Here is a 12,523-nt window from a genome sequence, read left to right on the forward strand (position 1 = left end):
TACAAAAGCTTTGACCCAAGGGAATTTTTTTCAGTTTAATGTTGTAATAGAAAGCAGTTAAAAACTAGGATTCTATCAATTATATTTCACTACAAAGAAAACGTTATAAATATATCCCTCTTTTATATATTGAGGTTGGAATCTCTTCGCCATAACTAACCTAAGAGTAATAATGTAGGTTTTTGTTTATCATCTCCAGTAATAAGAAAAATGACATATTTTGAATGTCTTAGTTTATAATTTATGTGTTGTAGTTGATTTAGAACAATTATCTTCCTATAAACATTTAGGTATGATTCTTAAGTATTTGATTTAGAGTGTATTTATTTAAGACATGTATTTTACAACATAAGACTGTCATCTCAAAATATGTGTTTAATGCCACTAACCCATTGCTTATACAATAAGTTAAAAATATGTTTGTGTATTTGGGGATTACAGCTGAATAAAATGGCCTTTCCTGGGGTGCTCCTCAAATGCTTTCAAGTGAGTCAGAAGACAGTGTGCTACATATATGTTAACTTTTCTTTGAATGTTTCTCTGAAATATGGATAATTTCAGACTAATTTAGGCAATATTTTGGGTGTGAGCAGCCTAGTTACAGGAATCATATTTACACTGAGACCTACATATCAGCCTTCTAAGCTTTTCTGCCAATTACTTCTGTTTACAAGCTGTATGTTTTAAGAATTTTAACAACTTAAAAATAGAGTACTACTTTATTATATGTAAGATGAGTTTTGTAAGCACAAAATATATTTGCAGTTGCTAAATAGAGGTTTATAGAATTCTACAGATGCATTTATTTCTACCCATGGTCCAGTTCAAATCTATGACAGCAACATTGGTCACTAAGGAAATGGTTATTCAAATCTGGTTTTTGGCTCCAGCTCAAACAAATTAATAGCCTAACTTTCTTAACCTTGCTCAGCCCTCCCTACTCTTTGATTCCCAAATCTAGCTTGGCTTTTATTTTCTATCTAAATTTTAATTTGTTACCTTACTTTAGTATCTGTTCTCAGCTTTCCTATCTAGGACAATTTGTATTTATTTGTATTATTTTATTTTATTTTTATTTTATTTGTATTATTTGTATTTATTTGTATTATCGCTTTTATTGGATACAAAGCCCGTCAATCTATATAAAGCATTAGCTTTTATTTTTGCCTATCAAATAATTCTTAACAATTAACTTTAGTCATTCCTATATATATAGACCACAGGCTCACCCTTTCAGCAGGGACTGGGAGAGAAAATGCTTTATGTTCCTTCCCCAAATCTCAGCTAGGCAGATGTTTCTGAAAGCATCCAAATATTTTGACTGGATCTGTCTTGAGAAATGTTTTGTTAGAAATATTTAATGTATCTTTAAAAATTAGCTGGATCATAAACATCACATATTTTCTTTCCAAAATATTTGCATGTTGTGTGCCTAGACAGCAATTTAGTGATATTTTTAACAAAAAAAAAATCATTTATACTGATAATAAATGCCAGGGGAAAAAGAAACTTCTGAGGGACTGTGAATAAAATAAATCTTACACAAAAAAAACACTTCACTGTAGTGCAGAATAAACTAACTAGAAATTCATCTTAAATTCTAAATTTCTAAACTGATATTTCTTTACTATTTTCTTTCATAAACCATAATGGTATTCCACCAATACATTGATATAAAAATTAAATGTTACCTTCTGTCTCCAAAACATAGAGTAAGTTGTTACATGACTTTATTTTCATCTCTGCTTACCTCCTTTCCAGGTAACTTCTGAAGAACTGAATATTATAATTCAGAATATAATGACCTGGGTTGTGGCTACAGTGACCAGTATATTGTACCCAGCCATCACAAAGTATGAAGAAAGATTGCAAAATAATACATACCCAGTATCTGATGACTCCATCCTCTCTTCAGATAGTTCAAGTTGCTGTAGCACATGCAGTGAAGACTTTACATATAGAAGCTACACATCTGCAACAACTAAAACATTTCAGGCAGAACCCTGTGCATTTGTAGTTGACATGTCAGTCAGGAGACCAACCACACCTATAAAACCTCCTCCTGCACATGTGGAAAAAACAGTTGTGGGGAAAACATGTCACATAAAAGGACAATCTATAATCTCTAAACTTAAATATAATAAAACCAACTTGCTATATTCATACCCTAAGCTCAGAAGTTGTAAATCAGATAGTCACCTTTTAGCATCATTTGAAACGGGCACAAAAAAATCTAAGGATGCTACCACTGAAACAGATAGCTTAGGGAGTTCATTGCATTGTGATAAAACAGCAAAAGCCATGGATGAAATGAAGAATTTAAAAAATGTTTTTGTTAACTTTAAATGTTACTTGAAAGGGGAAACTGAAGTGATTTTAGAAAGCATTTTGCGAGAAATAATGTCTGATTTAACCCAGGCCATTCCCTCTCTCTCTTCTGTTACTGCTGAAGTTTTTGTTGAACAATGTGAACGTGAAAAAGAAATCTTGCTTTCCAATGTTCATATTCCCTCAGTTGCTTCTGAGATTGTGGAAAATATGCTTGAGAAGTTAGAGTCTGCAGTTGAGAAAAAATGTGTTGAGATGTTTTCACAAGATTTGTCAGTCGACATTAAACCAAGTTTAGCAGCCAGTGATGAACTTCTCACATCATCTAATGGAAAACCTTTGAAAAATTCAGTGCCTCATACTTTGGACCCAATGTGTGATATTGCAGAGGACATGGTGCATGCCATTTTAGAAAAGCTAATGACTCTTGTTTCTTTTAAGCAAAATGAATTTCTTCATCTTAAAGACACAACTAAGCTTTCCTGCCAGCAACATAAGACAGACCCAATATGTATGTTCCTTCAAAGAGCTGGCAAAAATAAATCTAGTCTTGAATCTGATGAAGCTAGTTTAATTGTCAATGAAGAAGTACAAAATTTAATATCAAATATTTTTTCCCAGTCTTCTTTGGTTGCTTATATAGAGGAAGCAATCAGTGCTATACTAGGTTATATACAAACTGAACTAAATAATGAGAGAATTATTGCATCTGAAGAAACAGTAGTACTCCTTCAGCTACTTGATGACATCCTTGTTCAGCTCCATCAGGAACCAGTAAATGAAAGTTTTCAAAAAAGTAGGCAACCTAGAATAAGTAGTCCTTCTGACACCAAAGAAAAGTACAGACTCACTGGCACTAGATTATCAAATAGTCCTAGGTCTGGAAGACCAGTTCCACCTATAAATGTTCCAGGCATGGTTCTTTATTCTGATGATGAAAATGAGGAAATAGACAATATTGTAAAAAATGTGCTTGATTCAACTTTCACAGATGAAAAAGTAAAATCACAAGAACAGATTCCTAATCATTGGTTTACAAAGGGAAACACTTGTTTTGAATGCAAAAGAAATATCAAACCACCTACAAAGCCTGGTTCTAGAAGCAAAGCTGCATTTCATGGTTGGGAATTAAAGACTGAGCCACCATCTACTAATCATGAAGATATTTTAAAGAAAAAACTTTCTTCGAATAAAGACATTTCAACTTTCAGCCAAGATCAAAAGCATCAAATAGAAAAGGCTTCAGAAAACATAGTCACAAGTATTTTAAAGGAAATGCTCAAGGACATATCTTCCGTTCCTTTTGGTCACTTAGACAGCAAAACTGGCAGTGAAGCTTCAGTTCTTGTTTCAGAAAAGCCTCAAGGACTGTCACATCAAGAATGGATAGACCAGATGTTTTCTGTTTCAGAAATCAGTACAGTGGCTCAAGAAATAACAGATTCTGTGTTAAACATACTTCATAAGGCATCAAACTACATTTCCAATACCACTAAAAGTTCCATTTCATCATCAGTTCATCAGACTTCCTTACATAATTCTGACACTGAACACATAGTCAAAGAAGCACCAAATAAATACCCATTAAAAACATGGTTTGACAGTGAAAAGAAAATGAAATATTTATCTTTATTTGACGTTGATCCTGAAAAGCCTTCCCGGTTAAAATCTGGAAAAAGTGAACCTAAACCTGTAGATGACATTAATGATAAGATCATTCGTACAATTTTTAAAAGACTGAAGTCATTTATTTGTCCAAAATTGCATATGGGCTTCAAATCTTCATTAAAATCTCAACTTAGTAAGTACACAGCTAAAATAGTAAACATTGTTTTATGTGCTATCCAGAATGAATTGGAACTTCACAAGGAAAACCTAAATCTTAGGGAGATTGACCATACCAAATCCCTTACAGATAAAGGATTTTTTGCTAATACTGATAAAAAATTAGAATCTCTTGTCACGAGTATTGATGATGACATTTTGGCGAGTCCATTATTAACCTGTATTTATGATATGTTATCAAGTGAAAATGCACATCAAAGAAGCATTTCACTCTCTTCTCGTAAGCCAAGGTCTGCAACTGACAGTGTTGATGTACAAAGCATTTTGCCAAATAGGCAGGATAAAAAATCTTTTCACAAATATTTGGCTACTCCTTGTACTCTCCACAGTGTCAATGGTGGAAACCATATTAAAGAGAATGCAAAATTGCAAGTGTTAGAAAGAATTGGGGAAACACTACATGAAATGTTAAGCAAGCTCCTGGGGACCCATCTTCATTCTCAGCTATCTTGTAGTCAACAAAGCAGAGAGATGACCAATAAGAATCAGAAAATGGCTGCTGCATTGCAGTCTAATTTTCAGTTAATTTCTAAAGCAATTTTGGATTATATCCTTGCAAAATTATGTGGTGTTGACATGGATACCAGTTTCGCAAGTTGTGGATTAAAAGCTATCTCAGAGTCTCTTGACATTGACAACCCATCATTTGCTTCAATTATTGAGAAAATGGCCAAATCCACCAAAATAATCTCCAGCATAGTTTCCAGAAGGGTTCAGGAGGACAATAAAGAAGAGACTAAAAGCAAGGCAAAACCTGTTGCTCCTGTGTCTTCCAAAACACCAAGCACAAAAGAAATGCATCCAAATAAACTGAAAGCTATAGCTTCAGATATTCTTAATATGGTTTTTGCTAAACTGGAAGGGTTTGCCGATGGACATTTAGAAATGTTGGGTGCTATTAATGATGGAAATAAGAAAAGCAATAAGATAGGCTGGGAATATGAAAGCACCAATATTTCCAGAGACACACATGAAGCATCATTTCTGTCTGCTTTATATATGCATGCAAAGAAGGTATCAAGTGCTATTTTGAAGGTTATTCAAACAGAATTAAATGTGACCTCATCAGATTTGAAGACAAGTGTAGAAAACCCACCACCTGAGACTCAAATTCTTAAGGATGTAGTCAAGTTAATTTTAGATGCAGTATCTTCCGATATGTTTAATGAAATGGAATCCGAAGGGGGAGGCATTGAAACTTATCGATACAGGCCAACATATGGAAGTCTTCCTGGAGGAGCTGAATCAGATTCATTTCTAGAAGATGATGCATATACAGAGAAAAAAGTTATTGATGAGAGATCACCACAAAGAGAAGAAATGAAAACACATTCTCTTAAACAATGGGCTCTAGAAAAAACCTTAAGCAAAATTGAAGTAAAACTCAAAGAACCACATATATCTCCAATTACTCCCATTATAAGAAATATTTTGAATGAAATTTTTCAAAGTACTTTAATCGATCAATTAAATGTCCTTTCTCTCTCCCACTCTAATTTTAATGGCATGCCTCACAATGTTGATGAGCCAACTCCCCAAACATCTGTTCAATTTATGGATAAAATGATGGATCCTTTACTTTTGGAAGCAGATATAACCATAGTAACAGATAATATTGTTAGGACTGTATTTCACAAACTGTATTCAGCTGCCATGACAGAAAGAAATGTAAGGGAAAATAGGTATAAAACTATCACTTTTTCAGCAAATGTTTCTTCTCATGAACACACCTATAAAGGAAAGTCCTCTGTCACTGCTTTGGATGAAAATCCATGTACTTTTCAGTCTAGATTCAGCATTGCTGACAAGGAGACAAAGGTAAATCTAGCTGAAGATATTGTACAGGCAATATTAACAAATTTAGAAACTTTTGCTACTTCCAAAGTAAAATCTATCTTTTATTCTCAAGTCAACTTTACAGTCCCAGTGGCTTTACCTATTCAGCAAGATCACAGTACATTGAGCAAAGCATTATCAGCCAAAGATTCATATTCTGATGAGCAATTTTCCTGTTGCTCAGTAGATCATACCAAGTCAGGAAAGACCAACTTGTGCCAACTGTCTTTGTCTAAATTAAATACTTATGCACTACAAGTGGCTAGAAAAAATTTACAACGAATCAAACAGGAATTAGATAAACAAAGGGAAAATCCTTTTTTAACTCATGACATTGGGATTTCTGAAAGTATTGCAACTCAAATTGTTAACGCATTGTTAGACATTATATCACGTAAAGGCAAATGTGACAAAAACAGTTCTGACAAAGAGATCGATTTAGATCAGCAAAAAGGTGTTATTGAAAAGTTGCTCAATGAGACCGAATATCGAAAAGTACTTCAACTTCAAATACAAGACACAGTTGAAGGTATCCTATGTGATATTTATGAAAAAACCCTGTTTCAGAATAATCTCTCATTTGCCACACCCACTCTGAAATGTAGCATAGCTGATAAACATTCAGAAGAAAATTCTGAAATGTTCATGGAGGGTGCAAATAAGATTATTCCTAAGCTTTCAGTTCCTAAATCAGATGTCATTTTGATATCCAATGATATAGTGAATATTGTTCTTCATAATCTCAGTTCTGCTGTCACGCTTGTCATAAATGCAAAGAATCCTACTTCCTCAAGATTGCCCCTGACATTTTGTGATATGTTTCCAAAAATAGACTGTCAACAGCCTCTTAAGGGGTCAAAAACTGAAAGAAAAACAGAGCGTTTTTCATATTCAAGAAATCAGAAATCAGCTTATGCTGATGATAATCAGATAACTGTAGTAGAGAAAGAAGACACTCAGAAATCTGCTACTGACTCATGTGAGGAGAATGCTAACTTCATTACTAAAACTATTTTTAAACGTTTGGAATCTTTTGCCACAGAAAGAATAGATTCATTAATTACCCTTGCTTTCCAAAGTAAAGAAAAGTCATTTGTTATCCCAGAATTGGAAAATTGTAAACAAAACGACAACATCTTTTATGATTCAAGCCAAGTGGAATCAGATGTAAATGTCCTGAAAATATCAGCAACTGAAACCATTCTCAGCCAAGAGCTTACAGATTTCACTTTTGTTGGTCGCAGAGAAAAACTTGGATCCACAATTCACCTATCGCAAGCTAGGCTTAAGACATATGCTGACATCATTGCCAGTGCCATTTTGAAGCTTATTAAAAATGACTTAGAAATTCAAAAGATATATCCATATCAAAACAATATTTTGTTCCAAGAAAACATCATTGTGAGTGAAATTGTTGACAGTATGTTAAAGATGTTAGATGATAAAAGATCTGTAAAGGAAATTTGTTTTAATTCAAAAGAGAATTCTAACTTTTCACAATTAGCTTTATCAAATGAAATATTGCTGGGTCACAAAGAGAAGGAAAGAAGTACCAAACAATCTCTATTTACAAAGAATCCATTAGAGCAAAACCAAATGATATTGGAAAACAAAAGGCAGATAATTGTTTTGGAAGAAATATTTATGAGAAATGGAGAATCAAAAAACAAAGAAAAAGGTGAACTGCTCATTGCAGTGGAAGAACTTCTGAATAAGTTGTATCAAAGAGTAATGGAAGTCACAGGCCATTTGCCTCCACTTAATGAAACTGCCAACTTTATATCTAATTCTAAGATTAAAACATCAGACACAACACAGAAAAACAGTTTTCAATCACATATTAACAGTGTAGCAAATGACATAGTTGAAAGTGTTTTGGGGAAAATGTACTTGATAGTTGTGACATCATTATATGAAAATAATAAAAGTAGGACAGAAGTTGAAATATCTGACCACAATGATTCCTTACTAATGAAACCATTAAGGTTTAGAGAAACTAAACAAGCAGGAAAAATAAGTAATTCCCCTAGATATGCAATATCACAGGCTTATTCTTATGTCGACAGTCAAAATATCTCTGTGATGGAAAACACTCTTTTGCCATATTTACCATTGCAAGTGAAGAAAGAGTTAATTCAAATGGTTCTCAATAAGATCACAAATTTTGTCTCACTTCATCTAGAAGAGAGTTTGTCCCCTGAGTATTGTGCTGATAAGCTGCAACTTTTAAGTCCACACACTTCAAAGGTGAGCCCTAAGGACAACCCTAAGCCATGCTTTAAAGCACATTTAAAAACAAGATCAAAAATTACCACTTTGCCTAAATTTCCAAAAAAAACACACTTAGGACTGAGTGCTTCTAAGGCCAAAAGCAAAACCAAGTTAGGTCCTGGAGAGAAGACCCTAAAAGACAGCAGATCCAAGACTGCCATTGGGTTGTCACACATCATGTCAGCTGGAGATGCCAAAAATTTACTGGACACAAAATTGCCCACTTCAGAACTAAAAATATATGCCAAGGATATAATAATTAACATCCTGGAAACAATTGTGAAGGAATTTGGAAAGGTAAAGCAAACCAAAGCTTTACCATCTGATCAAATCATAGCAGCAGGTAAAATAGTTAATACAGTTTTACAAGAATTATATGTTACCAATAACTGCAATTTGGCTTACCCGATCAAATCCTCACATCTCAGACTTTCACAGGGGAATATAGGCACAGGATCCATTCCTAAACAACAAGCATGTTTTTACTTGGAGAATGTTTCTTCACAGCTAGAGCACATTTTTCCTAGAGAAGGTATATTTAAAAAATTGTTTGACAAGTGGCAAACAGAATCAAATGACAAGGAAAATGAAAAATGTAAGCTATTGATGATAGCTGAAAATGTTTTGACTGAAATTTCAATAAAAGCAAAAGAATTAGAATATTCTCTTTCACTTTTAAATTTGCCCCCTCTTGAGAATTGTGAAAGCAGGTTTTATAATCATTTTAAAGGAGCTTCTACTAGAGCCGAGGATACTAAAGCACAAATTAATATGTTTGGAAGGGAAATTGTTGAAATGCTACTTGAAAAACTACAGCTATGCTTTCTGTCCCAAATTCCCACTCCAGATAGTGAAGAAACTCTATCAAACAGTAAAGAACACATTACTGCTAAAAGTAAATATGGTTTTCCAAACAAGCATAGCCTCAGCAGTTTACCAATCTATAACACAAAGACAAAAGACCAAATTTCTGTGGGCTCCAGCAACCAAATTGTTCAAGAGATTGTAGAAATGGTTTTAAACATGTTAGAGTCATTTGTGGACTTGCAGTTTAAACATATCTCCAAATATGAGTTTTCTGAAATTGTGAAAATGCCTATAGAAAACCCTTCTTCTATCCAACAGAAACCGTTAAACAAAAAAATGTTGCCAAAATTACAACCACTGAAAATGTTTTCTGATAAATCCGAGTCAAATACTATTAATTTCAAGGAAAACATACAGAATATCCTTCTACGGGTTCATTCATTCCATTCACAATTACTTACATATGCTGTTAATATCATCAGTGACATGCTTGCTGTAATTAAGAACAAGCTAGACAACAAAATAAGCCAAATGGAACCATCTTCAATTAGCATATTGAAAGAGAACATTGTAGCAAGTGAGATCATTGGCACACTAATGGACCAGTGTACTTATTTCAATGAGTCTTTGATACAAAACCTTTCAAGAGAAAGTTTGTTCCAAGGAGCTGAAAATGCCTACACTGTTAATCAGGTTGAATTAGCAACTAATATGAAAATGTTCACATCAAAGTTAAAGGAAGGTAGTTTGGGGATTAATCCTTCACAAGTGAGTAAAACTGGGTTTGTGTTTTGTTCAGATGAAGATATGAAAGAAAAGTACAGGGTTTCATCAGATTTACCCACCTCTGTCAGATCCTCTGTAGAAGACACAGTTAAAAACTCAGAGCCAACGAAAAGGCCTGATTCAGAAACTATGCCATCGTGTTCTACTAGAAACAAAGTACAAGACCACAGACCAAGGGAATCTAACTTTGGTAGTTTTGATCAGACCATGAAAGGAAATAGCGACCTCCCTGAAGGCAGCATCTTACAAAAGCTGCTTAGGAAAGCAAGTGACTCCACAGAAGCAGAATTAAAGCAAGTCTTGTCATTCATAGAAATGGGAAAAGGTGAAAATCTAAGAGTGTTTCATTATGAGAACCTAAAACCAGTTGTTGAACCAAACCAAATTCAGACAACCATTTCCCCTCTCAAAATATGTTTAGCTGCAGAAAATATTGTCAATACTGTGCTATCCAGCTGTGGCTTTCCAAGTCAACAACACACTAATGAGAACAGGGAAATAATGAAACCATTTTTCATATCAAAACAAAGCTCTTTATCTGAAGTATCTGGAGGGCAAAAGGATAACGAAAAAAGTTTGCTTAGAATGCAGGATAAAAAAATCAACTATATACCTGAGGAAGAAAATGAAAACCTTGAAGCCAGCCGGGAAGATTCTTCTTTTTTGCAAAAATTGAAAAAAAAGGAGTACCCAAAGATAGAGACTGTGAAGGAAGTTGAAGCCTTTACTTTTGCTGATCATGAAATGGGTTCCAATGAAGTTCATCTGATAGCAAGACATGTCACCACATCTGTGGTCACATATTTGAAGAACTTTGAAACTACAGGTAAGCAAGAAAGAACGTACCTAAAATTTTGCATGATTTAGGAAGAAAACCAGTAAAAGACATGTTTAAAAGATCTCCTGTCTAAAAAGCTGTATTCACTATTTTTCTGAAAATACCCTTGGAGGTAGATGACTACTGAGTTGCACTTTAATTTTATTTTAAATGTATTATTTTATTTTATTTAGAAATAGTGTCTCTGTCACTGAGGCTAGAGTACAGTGGCATGATCATTGCTTCCTGCAGCCTTGAACTCCTGGACTGAAGACATCCTCCCATCTCAGCCTTCCCCCAAAATAGCTGGGACCACAGGCATGCCACTGCACTCTAATTTTTAAAAATCTTTTTGTAGAGACAGGGTTTTGCTATGTTGCGCAGGCTGGTCTCAAATTCCTGGCCTCATGTGATCCTTCTTTCTCGGCCCCTCAAAGTGTTGGGATTACTGGCATGAGCCACCGTGCTCAGCCTCAATTGCTTTTTAATTCATCACAATGCAAAAAAAATAAAAATAAATAAATGTTTTCAGGATTTGAATTTGAAGGATGTGTTGCTCAGTTTTCTCTATCTACAAATGAGAGAAAATGAGGCCATTTTAAAGCAGGAGATTTTGGTTGAGCATGAGGCATAAATTTGGAAGGGTTTTTAAAATTCTTATGCATAATTTCTTTATAATCATATGGGATGTGCAGTTAACTGATTAAAAGTCATTTAATTTTTGTATTCTTGAAGGCTTTGTTATTATTATTCAAAGTTTAAAAGAACAGTAGAATTGAATATCTTGTTTTATTTGCATTCCAGTATTCTGACTTAAATTCCTTTTAGGTATAATACTCCAACTGTATCATTACAGGGATTATATTTGCATTATCTTTCTAAGTATGCTCATGTGTATATATTAGGTGAAACAACATGTAATAGTCATTTTGTATATCAAAAACAGTTGATTATTGACAATTAATAAACTTCAGTTTAATATTACTATAATACCCCAGATCTAGGTCAGTAGTTTCAGTTACCAATAATTACTTGCTACATCACCAGTCCAGATACATCACACATCATTCTAATTGGAGATATTAGCAGTCCTACCCACCTGCACGAGGAGGTTATTTTCCATCCTTAAAACCAGTATTCTCCCAAGATGGACTGTAATGTAGCTACAACTACAAACTCTTAAATAGACTTACTCCAGGCATGACTTAATTGATTTTAGAAAAATAAACAAAAGCAAAACAAGCAAGAGAAGATCCATGATTTCTTCACATTGACACTTCGCTCTAACAATTCTATATTCCTATTCTCAGACATCTCCAAGGTCTTCCAGTGACTTCGCTCATGTTCCTTCTTCCACTAGGAATACCTTTTCCTCATTCCCTTTATCTTGACATGGCCAAAACCTGTGTAGCAGTCAAAGCTCAGCTTAAAGTCTTCTATCTGTGTAGAGTCTTGCCTGATAACACATGAAGATATATAATATATAATTAGGTTCTGAGGAAAAAAACTGTGTTGCTCTTGGCTGCCACACCCAGAAGTTGGCCATTGCAAATAGGTAATGATTTGTAACAAATAGAATTTTGGACAAAACAAATATAGAGTTCTTCACCTGGCTGGGCCAACCTTCCTTCTTTGTGACAAACTATAATCTAGGGACTAAAGTACTACTGCTATTGCAATCTATTACTAGCTTTTCTGGAGTTGCCACACTTTTATTTTAGTCAACTTGATATTGCAACACAACTCCTTAATGTCCTAAAAGTAAAACATAGCATAACATTAAATGTTTTGTCTAAAGCTATTTTAAAATAATTATATGGCACCTCTAGATAT

General features: G+C 34.1%; 1 protein-coding gene and 1 long non-coding RNA gene across 5 annotated transcripts in view; one reads left to right on the forward strand and one right to left on the reverse strand.

The window, feature by feature from the left end:
• The window catches only part of FSIP2 (fibrous sheath interacting protein 2), a 96,881-nt gene that overhangs the window by 48,140 nt on the left and 36,218 nt on the right, over positions 1-12,523 (forward strand). For both annotated transcript variants that reach the window (XM_055380356.2, XM_019022845.3), the window contains exon 16: positions 1,762-10,699. In XM_055380356.2, the coding sequence (XP_055236331.1) occupies positions 1,762-10,699 (8,938 nt within the window). The remainder of the gene's footprint in view (positions 1-1,761; positions 10,700-12,523) is intronic.
• The window catches only part of LOC115933795 (uncharacterized), a 199,649-nt gene that overhangs the window by 3,183 nt on the left and 183,943 nt on the right, over positions 1-12,523 (reverse strand). For 2 of the 3 annotated variants that reach the window (XR_010129643.1, XR_008677768.2), the window contains one exon: positions 11,642-12,146. This is a non-coding gene — a long non-coding RNA (uncharacterized lncRNA). Of the gene's footprint in view, positions 1-1,884; positions 2,063-11,641; positions 12,147-12,523 lie in introns of those variants that run through there. The other variant, XR_010129644.1, reaches the window with a different exon arrangement.

The sequence above is a fragment of the Gorilla gorilla genome, chromosome 11 (assembly GCF_029281585.2).
Source record: "Gorilla gorilla gorilla isolate KB3781 chromosome 11, NHGRI_mGorGor1-v2.1_pri, whole genome shotgun sequence".
Lineage (NCBI taxonomy): Eukaryota > Metazoa > Chordata > Mammalia > Primates > Hominidae > Gorilla > Gorilla gorilla.